The following is a 15,219-nucleotide window of genomic DNA, read 5'->3' as shown; positions in this document are numbered from 1 at the left end:
GCCTGTACTCGTGGGTGGCAGGAGCCAGGAGCCGGGACCCGGGACCCCAGCGCTCCTGCCTTAGTGGTTGCAGGATGTGGGCGCCTCCCAGGGCCGAGAGGAGCTGAACAGCCGCGTCCTGCTGGCCAAGGAACTCGTCATCACAGACAGCAGTGCAAACCAACCCCAACCCCACCTTGACTGGGCTCTGAACTTCCACCACCGCCCCCATCACCCAGACCTTGCTGCCAGGCTCAGATCCTCCTGGTCCCACTCATGTCACAGACACAAAGCCAAAGCAAGCCCTCCCTGTCCCCCTCCCTGCCACTGGCACTGGAAAGAGAGTCCCGATGGCCACACAGAAAAAACGGAAAGAGAAACGGGTGCCATGAGTAACAGAAAATCAGTGTGGGGTTTTTTTTTGTGGTTTTTTTTTTTTTTTTGCAGTATGCGGACCTCTCACTGTTGTGGCCTCTCCCGTTGCAGAGCACAGGCTCCGGACGCGCAGGCTCAGCGGCCATGGCTCACGGACCCAGCCGCTCCACGGCATGTGGGATCTTCCCGGACCGGGGCACGAACCCGTGTGCCCTGCATCGGCAGGCGGACTCTCAACCACTGCGCCACCAGGGAAGCCCCAAAAATCAGTTTTTAAAAGGTGCTTTAGGGCTTCCCTGGTGGCGCAGTGGTTAAGAATCTGCCTGCCAATTCAGGGGACATGGGTTTGAGCCCTGGTCCGGGAAGATCCCACATGCCGCGGGGCAGCTAAGCCCGTGCGCCACAACTACTGAGCCTGCACTCGAGGGCCTGTGAGCCACAACTACTGAGCCCACCTGCTGCTACTGAAGCCCGCACACCTAGAGCCCATGCTCCGCAACAAGAGAAGCCACCACATGAGAAGCCCGCACACCGTAACGACAAGTAGCCCCTGCTCGCCACAACTAGAGAAAGCCCACGCAGCAACGAAGACCCAACACAGCCAAAAATCAATTAAAAAAATAAAAATAAAATAACGTTAGTGAAGAGTCAGAATTCCTCCATTCTAATCCTAACCTACACTAGTTATGTAACCTTGAGTAAGTCAGCCTTTAGAATAGTAGCTGATAGGGACTTCCCTGGCGGTACAGTGGTTAAGACTTCACCTTCCAATGCAGGGGGTTTGGGTTCCATCCCTGGTCAGGGAGCTAAGTTCCCATGTGCTTCAGGGCCAAAAAACCCAAAACATAAAACAGAAGCAATGAAGTAACAAATTCAATAAAGACTTTAAAAAGGGTCCACATCAACAACAACAACAAAAATTTTTTTTTAAAAAGAATAGTAGGTGATATTTACAGAGGCCCTACCATATTCCAGACCTTGTGCAAGCCTCAACCTCCTTTTTTGTAAAATGGAGATTATATTGAATTAATTACTTTGAAAACTTCTGTAAAGAGCCATGTACATAGAAGAGATAATTCTTGAAATTTGGTTTTATTCACTGTAGTAGTAGTAGCATCTAATAGTATGTGTCAGTGCTCAAAACAATTCTGAAGGGTGTGCTGTATTCTTATTTTGATGAAGAAACTGATGTTCGGTGGTTATGAAAGTTGCACAGTCAGTAATCAGTAGAGTCATGATTCTAATCCAGTTCTGCATGATTTCTTTATACCACCTTGACTTTGTCTTGAAAGACAGTAGATCCTGGTGGGCAGAGGAGGGGGAAGGAATAGGAGAGCACCAGTGAGATTTAATTTATTATATATGAAAGCTTAAGATGTAATTCCAAAGGGATGATTAGTCCTGAGATTGGTGATCTCAGTGGTGAGGTGGAACACTACCATGTGTTGATAATAAGGTCATAGGTATATCCCATTTGATTAACTTGTAAGTCCCAGAAGAGCTAAATGTTATGAAGCACAGTCATATAATAGTTTATCCATGTGTCTTCTGGAATCTTGGACATTTTTCTTCAGGAGACAGAGGGAAGACAGAACACTGGTGAGGTAATGAAGTCTGAGTGGAAAGCGGAGGTGAGTACAAGAGGCCAAAATAGTACTATAGGTTGTGGAGATGGGTAGACTTTGCTTTGAACCAAGAGGATGTCACTTCTTAGAATTAATTCTCGTATTCATACCCTTTGAAGACCCTTCTCACCCCACCAATAAAGTGTCTATGATTAATTTCCAAATATGGAACTAAGCAGGTCTTGAGTGCTTCATAACTTTGATCTCTCAGCTCTTTTTACACTTCTTATCCTTCCCATGGTTTAGTTGAGAAATATTATTTGGAAATATAAGACTAATAGACCAGAAAAAGAGTACAGAAAGACCGGAAAAGAATACAAGAGCAGAACAGTTTTTATTCATTGATTTATCCTGTGCCATTTTCTTCTTGACAACAAGTACAAAGTTCAAGCTTTAGTTGTCATCCTGCTGCTGCTGCTGCTGCTACTAAATTAACAAGCAGTAGACATGCTTCTCTTTGATGCAGTTTATCTGTTGGAGATGTCATCAGCTGGCACAGGGGAAGCAAAGAACTTTGAACTCTCATTCTGATTTGCAAACTTTCAGTTTCTGCATAGAAATCCATGGTGATTGGTGTCTATGAGAATAGATCCGTGATGCAAATATGAATAGGAAAGGTAGCTAATATACATTGGGCTCATGCTTTATGTGAGGCAGTCTGAAGCACTTGAAGAGGAAGTAAGAGTCTCAGAAATTACGAAGGCCTGAGTTTATTTCATTAATACTGCTGTGCTTCTCAGAAATGGCAGAACTGGGATTCAGAAGAAAACTTGAGAGACATTTGAGAGAAAGCTGATGCTGTGTGCTAATTTTGCATTTGCATGTGTGTGTTCACGTGTTCCATCACTCTGAAAGACTGCCTTGGTAGTCACACCTAACCCCACCATTAATCCATAATTCATAATTCATTCTTTTCACCATAGTTTTATCTTTTTGAGAATGATAAAAGGATTGGGTCACTTTTGGTCTAGAGTAAAACTTTCATAATGTAAGGGAGACCACAAAATGTAAAGGATTATATACATTGTCCTATGTTTTTTCTTGACAGAAATTCCATCTTCTGGTTCCTTTTTCTATTTAGGACCTTTTTTGTGTGTTCCCCTTATTTCAGGGAAGAATTTCTAACAGTACAGTTGTATACATTCTTGGTGACCTAAAAAGAAACAATAATATGCATTAGGTTTGTAGCAACCTCTGCTTTTTGGGTATATGTGAGAAATGAAGTTTTTTAACCATACCTTAAGTTCCAGCATGTATCTATTACCAGAAGTATTTTTTCAGAATATTCTCCCTTCTTCCTTGTAAAGTCACAGAGAAGTTCTGGGGCTCTTCAGCTAGGTCACAGTGGCCAAAAGACTGTGCCTCATCTTAGAATAGAATCGGTATATTATTTGTGTTACAAAACAAAGTAACCAATAGTTCTTCAAATTTCCCACTTCCTGTTCATTTCCTCCAGACACAAAATAGGTTTGAGGAAAAAAGTATTTTCCTGATGCTTTGAGCTGCCTGTGTTTGGGATTCAATGTATTTTGGTTGCTTATTGCTTAACTGGGCTGAAGATTATCTCATGTGACAGCATAGATCTCTTGTTTTGGAATTGCCATTACTTTCTAGAACAGCCACTCTGTACACTGGCCAACATGCCCTGGATCCTCTTGCTTCATATTACAGTGATACTGCTTTGTCAGGGTAGAATTCAGCCTCACAGGGCTGGTGTCAGTCTCTGCTGACCTCATGCCACAGTACAGCATGTTCAAATCTGGGAGAAACCCGAGGGTTATTCGACACATTCCTCCTCCTTCTCCCTCACAAGCATGGAACCCTCACTCTCCTCGGAAACCGTATGTTGTATATGTGTGTGTATCTGTCTTTTTAAAAAATCTCTTCCTTAATCTTATAATTCTACAGCTTTAAGTGGGGGCTGGTTGAATAGACAGACACAGGAAATGCTGTGAGCTGCTGAAACTTAGCATTTTTCAGCAGTAGATCTCAGCCACGGGTATTTGCTATTTTGGGTCTGACTTCTGTGAGACTGCAATATCTGAGAAGCATATTATGTGTTTCCTAGTTGTTCATTTTACCCATAGGTGTTTAGGCAGAATGCACAGGGTGTTCTTTGGCTGTTTGGTCATGCTCAGATCATACCAGAGTGTCCCCATTCTCCCGTATGATGGGCTGTTTCAGTGCAGAGTAAATGTCATCCTCACTCTCTCAGGCTAAATAGTTATCCAAAAATAAGTGTTTTCTTCAGTGAACAAAAGAGTTTCGTTTGCCTTTGGCAGCTTGGGAAAAGCTTGGGTTAAATTTGAAGATGCCAGGCATGCATAACAAATGAGAATTTGGATTAAAACCATTTGAAATATTTCTCACATTAAAAAAAAAAAAAACGGTTCTTATTACTCAGCTACTTGTGTTCAGTGTATTTTTCCCGAAGACTTGGCAGTTTTCTGAACTGTAAAGCAGTATGCACGTATCTTGGTGCTAAGTTCGTGTCTTCAGATCACCAGAGCAAGTCCCTGAGATACAGCTGGATGGGAGGGTGATCCAGCTTTATGCAACACAACCACCGTTTTCACATTTCATCCATAGTCATGCGTACAAAACCTTGCCTATAGCTTGATTTTACCATGGTTTTTTGGTGTTGGCTTTATAAATGATGCATAGATATTTTCTGAGATAAATGCTAAAGCAAAGCAGATTCTTTGTAGTTTTACCTGATTCTAAAGCTAACGTTTATTAATATTGTTTGGTGTGAGCCATTGGATTTAAGATCCAAACAGATTTTTCACGCTGAAGTTTGATATTAAATTACTCTTATTCCTTATGGTTGATAATTTAAATGCCAACTTTATTAACAGATTGTACCCCTGCTCTGTACCCTTTTTTTCTGTTGTTTGTTCTGTCTCTTGGATTTACACCCTGGCACATCTCTGTTTGTTCTGAGGTTATAAAAGGTCAGTTTACTTATCTATGTTTTATTAAGAATGCGAGCCCAGGTTGAATGGAGTGGTCCAAAGGAAAGAATTCATAGGTAAACCCTAAAAGGATAGGGTGTGGAGACTGATAGTAAAACAAAAGTTAACTCCTTTTTCGCCATTATTGACAGTACAAAAAGAGGAGGGAAACATAAAACATAATCTAAATATTTATAATTGATTTTATTTTCTCCATTTATTGCATTAATCCATGAGTAGAGGAAACTTGCCAAAAGTGTATACTTAGTACCTGAGTGAATGATTATGTTTCCTTGCTTCACTACCCATGTCTCTGTCTCACTTCTCCAAACTATTCCTCAAATCTGGTGAACTAAAATACTCCTATTGAAACAATGATTAAAATGTTCAGAAATGAGGTACTTGCTCCAGTTTCTGAAATTCTTAATATGGCTATCTGGATACATCAAACTGCTCTAGATAGGGGTTTACACATAACCTCCTTGCATGAGGTTGCAACACATTTTGTGAAAGCTACAGAATAAACATTTTGAAGGAAGAAAACTCTAGAGGGGAAAACATATCAGACTCTAGGAAATAAATGGAGAGTTTCAGGAAGTGGGATATTATAGAATGCATTGTATATATATTGAACTTATATTTATATTTTAAATACATAAGATAATATTCCCAGATGTTGACCAGTTTTAAAGATGAATAATTTCCTCTTTCCTTTCTTAATAACCCTGCAGCACCACACATCTGTATAAGTTGCCTCGGTTTTCTGTACAAATGCACAGAAATTACAGTGACAGTTTAGAACATAGCATGTGTAATCCTTTGGTTCTGTATAGATGCTATCATTTAAACAATTGTTATTTACATTGGGCTGTCACTTTATTAAATGGTGAACTTTTGAAAGATAAAACAAAACTCCCCTCCCATCTAAACCCTCAAACTGCTGCTTGACCTAAATCTCATCCCTCCTTAGCGCTCAGAATGCCACATAAAAGTCAGATTCCATAGGAACGATGCACAGTTCTGCCCACATTATTTTGTAATTGTGGGATTTCTTTTAAATTGAGTTTCATTCAAAAGAAATAGCTAGAATAGTGATTTGAATGGTGGATGAGAAGTGTACAGTAAGGCAGCAGAAGGAGACTGTTTCATGTTGCAGTGTTTCCCTCCTCCCAGTGCTCAGAATGCCTTCCTTCTCCTCATGAGAATGTTTTATATCCCTTAAGACTGTTAGAGGGAAAACAGGTCGAGAACTCTGACCTAATGCTTAAAAACATTTGTCATTGATTATTTTAATTCACGCCAGAAATTATTAAATGCCAGAGCTCCAGTATATCCTGTCTGAAAGAGAGGGTGGTATAGACCAATCATTTGTTCACTGAACAAACAATTATTGAGATTCTGCTGTATATCAGAGTTTGGGAGTTGAGATGGATTATCTGCCCTCATGCAGCTTACATTCTAGTTGGGGAAGATGAAAATAAGTAATAAGCCTATTAAGTTAACTAGGAGTATGTTAGGTGTGGGCTATAAAATAATAAAGCTGGGAAAGGGAGATTGGAAGTGCTGGAGGCAGGCTGCCTTTTTTTTTTTTTTTTGGATAAATTTATCTATTTATTTATTTTTGGCTGCTTTGGGTCTTCGTTTCTGTACACGAGCTTTCTCTAGTTGAGCAGGCGGGGGCTACTCTACGTTGTGGTGCACATGCTTCTCGTTCCAGTGGCTTCTCTTGTTGTAGAGCACGGGCTCTAAGGTGCAGGGGTTTCAGTAGTGTGGCACACAGGCTCAGTAGTTGTGGCTTGAGGGCTCTAGAGTGCAGGCTCAGGAGTTGTGGCGCATGAGCTCATTGCTTCGTGGCATGTGGCATCTTCCCAGGCCAGGGCTCGAACCTGCATCTCCTGCATTGGCAGGCAGATTCTTAACCACTGCACCACCAGGGAAGTCCCTGGGCTGCCATTTTTAATTGGATAGTAAGTGTAAGCCTCATTAAAGAAGACATTTGAGGAAGGGCTTGAAAGGGGCAAGCAGGTTAGCCATACAGCTGTCTGAGCAATGAGCATTCCCAACAGAGGGTACAGAACAGAGACAAGAGTGTTCCTGATGGATACAAGGAATAGGAAAGAGGTTGGTGTGACTAGAGTAAGAATAAGGGAGTGTAGAGTGGTAGTAATTGGGGTGTCAAAGATGTAATCGAGTGCCTCAGTTATCTATTGCTGTATAACAAAGCACCCCAAAAACTTAGTGACTTTAAACAACTATTTTATTTGCTCATAATTCTGCGAGTCAGGCATTTGGGCTGGGCTCAGTTAGGTGTTCTTGTGCTGGTCTTGCCTGGGGAGTCACTGTAGTTGTTAGGTGGTTCAAGACATGTTTGGCCGTTGGTACAGCTGAGCCTCTCTCCTGGTGGTACAAGGGTTTTAGCCTGAACAGCTATAAGGATGGAGTTGTCATTGACTGAGCTGTAAAGCCTGCTGAAGGTCTCAGTATAGCAAGAGAAAGCAAGCCCCAGGCACAAACACTTTTCAAGTCTCTGCTTGTGTGACATTTGGTAATGTTTCACTGGGCCAAAACAAGTCCATGGCCAAACCTTGGACCTTATCATGGGTTGGAGAAATAGATTCCATCTCTTGATGGGAGGAATGGGAAAGTCAAATTGCAAAGGGAAGGGCATACTAGATTGGATGAATTTGTGCTATTAATCTGCCACACAGAGGGCCAAATCAGGTATGCTCCTGAAAGCCATTTTTAAGGACTAGTTTTCTCTTTGAGTATAAGGAGGACACACAGAAAAATTTAAGCAGGGGAGTGACATGATTTGACTTAGATTTTTAAAGGATCATTCTGGCTGTTGTATTGAGAATAGATTATATGGCAACAAGGGAGACCAGTGAGGAGGCCATCGTAGTAATCCAGACGAGATATGATCATGGCTCAGACTAAAGTAGTAGAAGTGAAGATAATGAGAAGTATTTAGATTTCTGATGTATTTTGAATGTAGAACCAACAGGATTTTCTGATGGATTGGCTATAAGAGAGAAATTGATGACTACAAGGATTTTAGCTTGAACAGCTGGAAGAATGGACTTGTCCTTGAGATAAAAAGTCTGCTGGTGGGGCAGGTTTTGTGGGAAAGAGGAAGAGTTCAGTTTGAGATGTCTATTAGATATCCAAGTGGGAATATCGAATAGACAGTTGACTGTATGCGACTGGAATTCAGGAGATGTCGAGACTGAAAATATAATTTAAGAAAGTATCACAATTAGATGATATTTAAAGTCATGAGACTAGGTGAAGTCATCGAGAGAGAATGAGTGTAAAGAAGAGAAGAGGAAAAAGCTCTGAGCCCTGAGCACTCCAGTTTGAGAAGTGGAAGAGGAGCCTGTGAGGGAGGAGGGAAATGAGAGTATGTGTACTGGAAGCCAACTATAGAAAGTCTTCATAGGAGGGGGGAAACATCAGCTGTGTCACATGCCACACTGATAGGTCAAGTAAGATGAGGACTAAGAACTCGTCTTTGGATTTAGTAATGTGACGATTATTGGTCACCTTGACAAAAGCTTTTTGATAGAATGAGATAAAATCCAGTTGAATGGCTTTGAGAATGGGAAGAGAGGAATTTGAAGACAGTGAGTTTTATACCATTTTAATGAGTTTTACTGTAATAAGGAGCAGAGAAGTAGGGAGTAAGTGGTAGAGGAAATGCAGTCAAAAAGAAATTTCTTTAAGGTGGGAGATGGAAAAAAATCATGCTGATAGGAAGAATTCAGTAGGGAGAAGAGAAAAATGATGTTTCTTTCATTTATAATATTTAACAAACTTCAGAGGCACTTGCATGTGTGGGCACTATTCAGAGCACTTTACAAATATGAACTCATTTAATATAAGAATGAAAACAGGGCTTCCCTGGTGGTGCAGTGGTTGAGAATCCGCCTGCCAACGCAGGGGACACAGGTTCGAGCCTTGGTCTGGGAAGATCCCACATGCCGCGGAGCAGCTAAGCCCGTGCGCCACAACTACTGAGCCTGCGCTCTAGAGCCTGCGAGCCACAACTACTGAGTCTGTGTGCCACAACTACTGAAGTCCGCGTACCTAGAGCCCGTGCTCCACAACAAGAGAAGCCAAAGCAATGAGAAGCCCGCGCACCGCAACGAAGAGTAGCCCCAGCTCACGGCAACTAGAGAAAGCCTGTGCACAGCAACGAAGACCCAACGCAGACAAAAATAAATAATAATTTTTAAAAAAAAGAATGAAAACAGTGACTGGCCACTCAGTATAAAGTACTGTGGTGGGTGCTATAAGGAGTTCAGGGATGTGTAGGACACAGCCCTGACCTAAGGACTTGTGGTCTCTATTAGAAAATATAAAAGCTTGCAAAAAAATGAAAATAGAAAGGTAATATATAACAAAAAGGATACAGTTTAGAACTTCAGAGAAGGGAGATTACTTTTAGCTGGAGAGTAAGGAATGTCACTAATTTGATTCTAATTAAATAACAACAGGCCTTTAAACTAAAAGTAGGCTCATTTGGACCTAACTAAATTCATATACGTTTCACCTTGAGCGTGGACAGGAGTGTGTGTGTGTGTGTTACAAGGTGGAATGGGGACAGGGTTGGAGGTAGGAAGGAAAACATTTTTCTCTTCAATAAATAGTCTTAAGAGGTCTAATACAGAAAAGACAACCTCAGAGATGCTCCTTTCTAAATCACCAGAATTGTCATCTTCTTGTTTATAGTCCTAACCTCCATATGTAAGGGGCGGGTTGGGGGTTGATGGCAAGGGAAGGGCACGAGCACGCGTGTGCATGTGTATGTGTGTGTATGAGTATGAACTGCATGTGCATCTTCAGTACCTAAAGTACAGGGATTCCTCTACCAGTTAGATATATTTAGGAGCCTGTCTTTGATTTTTAAATAGTTTGGGGAACAATTCAGAATTCTTTTTCCAGACAAATAAAATCAGAAAAGTTGAGATATATAAGCCCAGGAAATACGATTAGAATATGTCCTTTCATTATTATCTGCTCTTAATGAAAAGTTTAGTGGTTGTTTGAAGTCTGAGGATAAATAGAGAATTCAAACTGTTTAGAATTGGTACTTGGGTGGAAGACAGTATTTTTTGTTCGGTAGAACCTTGTGAGGAAAAGTTTATACAGAATCATTCCTGGGGAGTGGAGAAGCCTAATTCCAGTTGGCTTTTTTTTTTTTTTTTTAGTGGTTCCTCATACATATTGTCTATTTGAAAGATCTAGGGACATTTTAATTTAATCAGTCTAGGGACTGATTGCAAGTTCAAGGAAGAGATTCTTTTTTTTTTTTTTTTTTTGCGGTACGGGGGCCTCTCACTGTTGTGGCCTCTCCCGTCGCAGAGCACAGGCTCCGGACGCGCAGGCTCAGCGGCCACGGCTCACGGGCCCAGCCGCTCCACGGCATGTGGGATCTTCCTGGACCGGGGCACGAACCCGCGTCCCCTGCATCGGCAGGCGGACTCTCAACCACTGCTCCACCAGGGAAGCCCCCAAGGAAGAGATTCTTATGAGGGTCCCAAGGAGCTCACAGAAAAAGGAATATGCATGGTCAAATTACATATCAAATGATGGTCGTTTACCCGTAATTAAAAGAATGCAATTGATAATTAAAATGAGATCTTATATTCACTTATCAGATTAATTAAAATACAAAAGTTTGATACCTAGAGCTGACACAGTCATTCACCTACACTATGGGTAGTATTGTAAATTGTTACAGTCTTTCTGGAGGACAACTTGGTAATTTCTATCAAAGTATAAAACATATACACTCTCTGATACACTGCTAGGTATTTACATTATCAGTATACGCAGAGAAGTTCACCGATAGATATATATAGAGAGAGAGGGAGAGGGAGAGTTTGTAATTTTAAAATGAGAAGAATATGTTTTGATGCCCAGTTGAAGTTCAACAATATTAAATATCTTTGACATCCCCTGCTGCGCCAAAGTGAAGCCTTCTTACTTATTAGGGAATTGGATCCTGTATCATCCTATTTTACAGTTATCCAGTGGGTTCACAGGAATTTTTTAAAGTGTCCTAGAGTTAAAGGCTTTTCGTTTATTCTGTTAATGGCCATCACTGGAGATGAGGTGTTCAGAAAGATCTAATACTCCAAGATAATTCTCACAAAAGAGCTATTAGGAACAGAATGGGCTACAGTAGGAAGCTGATAATTAGAAAACAAATCTTTAAGAAGTAAAGACTACATGGATTAGTATGTGAATGAAATGGGGGAGTGAGTAGTCTAGAGGAAGTTTACCATAATTCTGCATCTTCAGATAATTCTTTTATATATATATATTGGACTGTAGTTGATTTATAGTATTATGTAAGTTTCAGGTATATAACATAGTGATTCACAATTTTTAACAGTTATACTTCATTTATAGTTATTATAAAATATTGGCATATTCCCTGTGCTGTACAATATATACTTGTAGCTTATTTATTTTATACATAGTAGTTTGTACCTCTTAATCCCCTCTCCCCATGGTGCCCCTTCCCCCTTCCCTCTCCTCTTTCCTTAACTGGTAACCAGTAGTTTGTTCTCTCTATTCAGATAATTCTTTTAATCTCTAAAAGCTCTGTTTTCATTTTGAAGAAGAGAACTGCCAACTAGGTCACAAAATTTGCAAGAGCAGTAGAGGAAGATGGAACTTTTATTACATACTTCTTCCTAAACGAATGCTGCTTTTACATTCTGCATCACTACATTTACATTTATCATACATACATTTTATCATACATGATTTATCAAATATAGGTTATTATATGAAACAATCTAATTTTTGTCTGTTTATCTTAGGTTTCCCCAGTACAAGCTCTGGTAAATTGCTTGCATCATTTGACTCACTGTTACTCTCCACTGAGTTAATTATATAAAAATTACCTCTGAGTTTTGGAGCTGGGTAGGGAGAAATAGTAAAGCCAAGTGCAGGACATCCAGGTGGCAGCTGTTCATACCTCAAACAATGAGCAAGATCTAAAGACTACACTCAACTAATTATTTCTTTGGGGGCATGAAAGCAGGATTAGAGTAAGGCAGAACTCTTACTGGTTCTCACTGACCAGGTGGTCGTGGCTTTGACGATCAGAGTGAACATTTTCACCTTGGAGGCAAGGGTTCTAGACTGTAGCGCCACTAGAGCCTCCGTTGTCTCTAAAAAGGAGAATAGTATCAGCCAGAGGCTGAGGCTCAAGAGACCTGGTTTATAGTCCCAGCCCAACCACAACTAGATAGGAACTTGGGGATTCAATTAACATGCAAGAGCTTTTATTCCTCACCTGTAAAATAAGACTATTTCACAAGATAACCTCTCAAGATCTTTAGATTTTAGCAGATTCAGAATTTACAGGTACAGACATGTATAGATTGATTTTAAAAATAAAGTAACACATGTTCCTATGACTCAGAAATGGACAGAGACACAGGTCTCAAACTTAGCATATTTTCTCTTTCTAGTTCATTAGATTTAAAAAGCAATTTCTTTTAAAATTATTTATTTATTTATTTATTTATTTATTTATTTTGGGCTGTGTTGGGTCTTCATTTCTGTGAGAGGGCTTTCTCTAGTTGTGGCAAGTGAGGGCCACTCTTCATCGCGGTGCACGGGCCTCTCACTATCGTGGCCTCTCTTCTTGTGGAGCACAGGCTCCAGGCGCGCAGGCTCAGCAGTTGTGGCTCACGGGCCTAGTTGCCCCGCGGCATGTGGGATCTTCCCAGACCAAGGCTCGAACCCGTGTCCTCCGCACTAGCAGGCGGATTCTCAACCACTATGCCACCAGGGAAGCCCTAAAAAGCAATTTCTTAACTGATTATTTTTCTTTGATTACAAAGTACTCATAGAAGTTCAATGAGGGATTTTACTGGACTTAAACTAGAACTACTAGTATATAGGAAAATCTGGATTTCGACAAAGCCTTATAACTTTGGGTAGGGTGATTATTTACTTTCAAAAGCAGTCATTCTAGATTCCTTTAAATAGCCGCTTTTAAGTCCAGTATAATATTTTTAAATGTAATAAATATCATTCTATATGTAAATCCTTAATTTGCACATTATTTTGCTGAAACAAAATCTGCCTTAAGTGAGAATAGCATACCTTAATTTACATGAGATTAATCTCTGTAGCCTACCAATTAATAAATAGAAATTTAAAATGAATTAAAAAATGTACAGTGAAATGGGTGTAACCATATGGTGTATATATGTACTTTAAACATTTACTTGATCCAAAGTTTCTAAAACACTGAGAGTCTTAAGGTAAAACTGTAATGCTTCAGGGTTTTTTTTTTTCTTTTTTTTTGGCTCCCTGTCAGGGAACTGAACTCAGTTTTCTTATTAATGTTAAAATTGGGTGTACAAAGGTATTTTCTGGTTGCTATTAATTCTTTGAAAAATAGACAAATTTTCAGCTTCCTTAGCATTAAATTGTTACTATTAAAGACCAGTGGTTAGGAGTACATAAATAAGTACTTTACAAAAGAAGCCCTAGTTCCTAGGGCATTCGATTTTCTAAGTTTAATTACCCTAGATTAAACTCATTTCCTTTTTTAATAGGATTACTGTAGTAGTAGGGATCTTCTGAAGACATAGGATATCTAGATTTCAGCAGTACATTAAAAAAATTTTTTTAATTAATTTATTTATTTTTGGCTGCATTGGGTCTTGGCTTCTCTGCATGGGCTTTCTCTAGTTGCTGTGAGCCGGGGCTACTCTTTGTTGCGGTGTGCAGGCTTCTCATTGCAGTATCTTCTCTTGTAGAGCACAGGCTCTAGGCATGCGGGCTTCAGTAGTTGTGGCTCGCGGGCTCTAGAGTGCAGGCTCGGTAGTTGTGGCACACAGGCTTAGTTGCTCCGCGGCATGTGGGATCTTCCCGGAACAGGGATTGAACCCGTGTCCCCTGCATTGGCAGACAGATTCTAAACCACTGCGCCACCAGGGAAGCCTCAGCAGTACATTTAAGAGATTTTTTCATATCTTTTGAGGGGGAAATTATAACTGATTATTCATAACTGAGTAAGTGAATGAATGAGTGAAAAGAGTTCTAAAATATCATCCTGGAACACAGTCTCTGATGAATTGTTGCAATTTGCTTCCTGTCCTTTTCAACCTCTTCATTAATCCTTGGCTAAAGACATTGCCATGCTTAGAGTTGAAGATGTCAAGCAGCTGAAAAGAATAATTTAAATTTTGAGCTGTAAAGTTGGAATCCAGTGGTATTCTCAGACGTAAAGCATAAGTCACCACATTATGTGATTTATGGAGAGGTCAGCTGTTCTTAACACCATTTTCAATTAAAGAGAAAGCAAACACAGGGACTAAATTAGATGCTGTGACTAGGTTCTCTAGCAGATCTCTTAACTCAAAGTAATTTAGATACTGTGGGATCTTACCTAGTGGGTAAGATCTTAATTAACCTAAATCAGACAAAGCTCTTGTTACATTGCAATACATTTTAATTAGATTGTCTTGGGAATTCCCTGGCGGTCCAGTGGTTAGGACTTGGTGCTTTCACTGCCAGGGCCTGGGTTCAGTCCCTGGTCAGGGAACTAAGATCCCACAAGCTCTGCGGCTCAGCCAAAGGAAAAAAAAAAAAAGCAGGTTGTCTTAGTCATTCTTTGAAATTAAAATTCTAGAAAAGATGCATTATTAATATTACCTTAATATTAGGATGTTATAACCGAAACATTGTTGTTGATATACTTACAACATAAAACACCCTGAGAGAAAACAGAGTTCCCAGTGGTTGAAAAGAATAAGAGAGATGCTTAACAATATCCCCATCTCAGTTTTGTTTACAAGGAGCCACTAAGAACAAAGAACATTTGTTATCAGTTGATCATGGGCAAATTTGTCTATTAAAGTTTCCCCCTTAATGTGCAAGAGAAAGCACTAAGTTATTAGGAATTTTAATTAGGACTTTTCCTTTCCAGCTCCCTAGATTAATTGTCTACAAATTCTATAATACGCTATGAAGCCTTAGCAATCATCTAAACTTTAAAGTTAATTTTAACTTTAAAATGTTTTGAAAATTAGTTTTTATCAAATCATTAGGAGATAGAAGTAATTTTGTCAGAAAATATTCATGGGAAGATAGAAAATGTTTTTTTCCTGAGTGACTGCCAAAGTCAAGAACAAACTAGAGGCAGTTCCATATTGATTTTCTAAATGATGGCTTAGAAACAGAGATCTTCCATATTTATTGCTTCTTAGTCTTATGTGAGAAATTTGTCTCCTCATTTTAATTGTGGGTGC

The 15,219-nt window shown here is 40.0% G+C and overlaps 1 protein-coding gene across 4 annotated transcripts in view; it reads left to right on the top strand.

The window, feature by feature from the left end:
* The window catches only part of TMCC1 (transmembrane and coiled-coil domain family 1), a 221,775-nt gene that overhangs the window by 147,045 nt on the left and 59,511 nt on the right, over window positions 1-15,219 (top strand). The window contains exon 1 of one of the 4 annotated variants that reach the window (XM_060109311.1): window positions 3,688-3,820. The exons of the other annotated variants lie outside the window; for them this stretch is intronic. Coding sequence (XP_059965294.1) covers window positions 3,794-3,820 — 27 coding nt within the window. The 5' untranslated portion in view covers window positions 3,688-3,793. Of the gene's footprint in view, window positions 1-3,687; window positions 3,821-15,219 lie in introns of those variants that run through there. 4 annotated transcript variants of the gene reach the window in all.

The sequence above is a fragment of the Mesoplodon densirostris genome, chromosome 10 (assembly GCF_025265405.1).
Source record: "Mesoplodon densirostris isolate mMesDen1 chromosome 10, mMesDen1 primary haplotype, whole genome shotgun sequence".
NCBI classification, from domain to species: Eukaryota; Metazoa; Chordata; class Mammalia; order Artiodactyla; family Ziphiidae; genus Mesoplodon; species Mesoplodon densirostris.
This window is presented reverse-complemented; position numbering and strand designations above follow the sequence as displayed.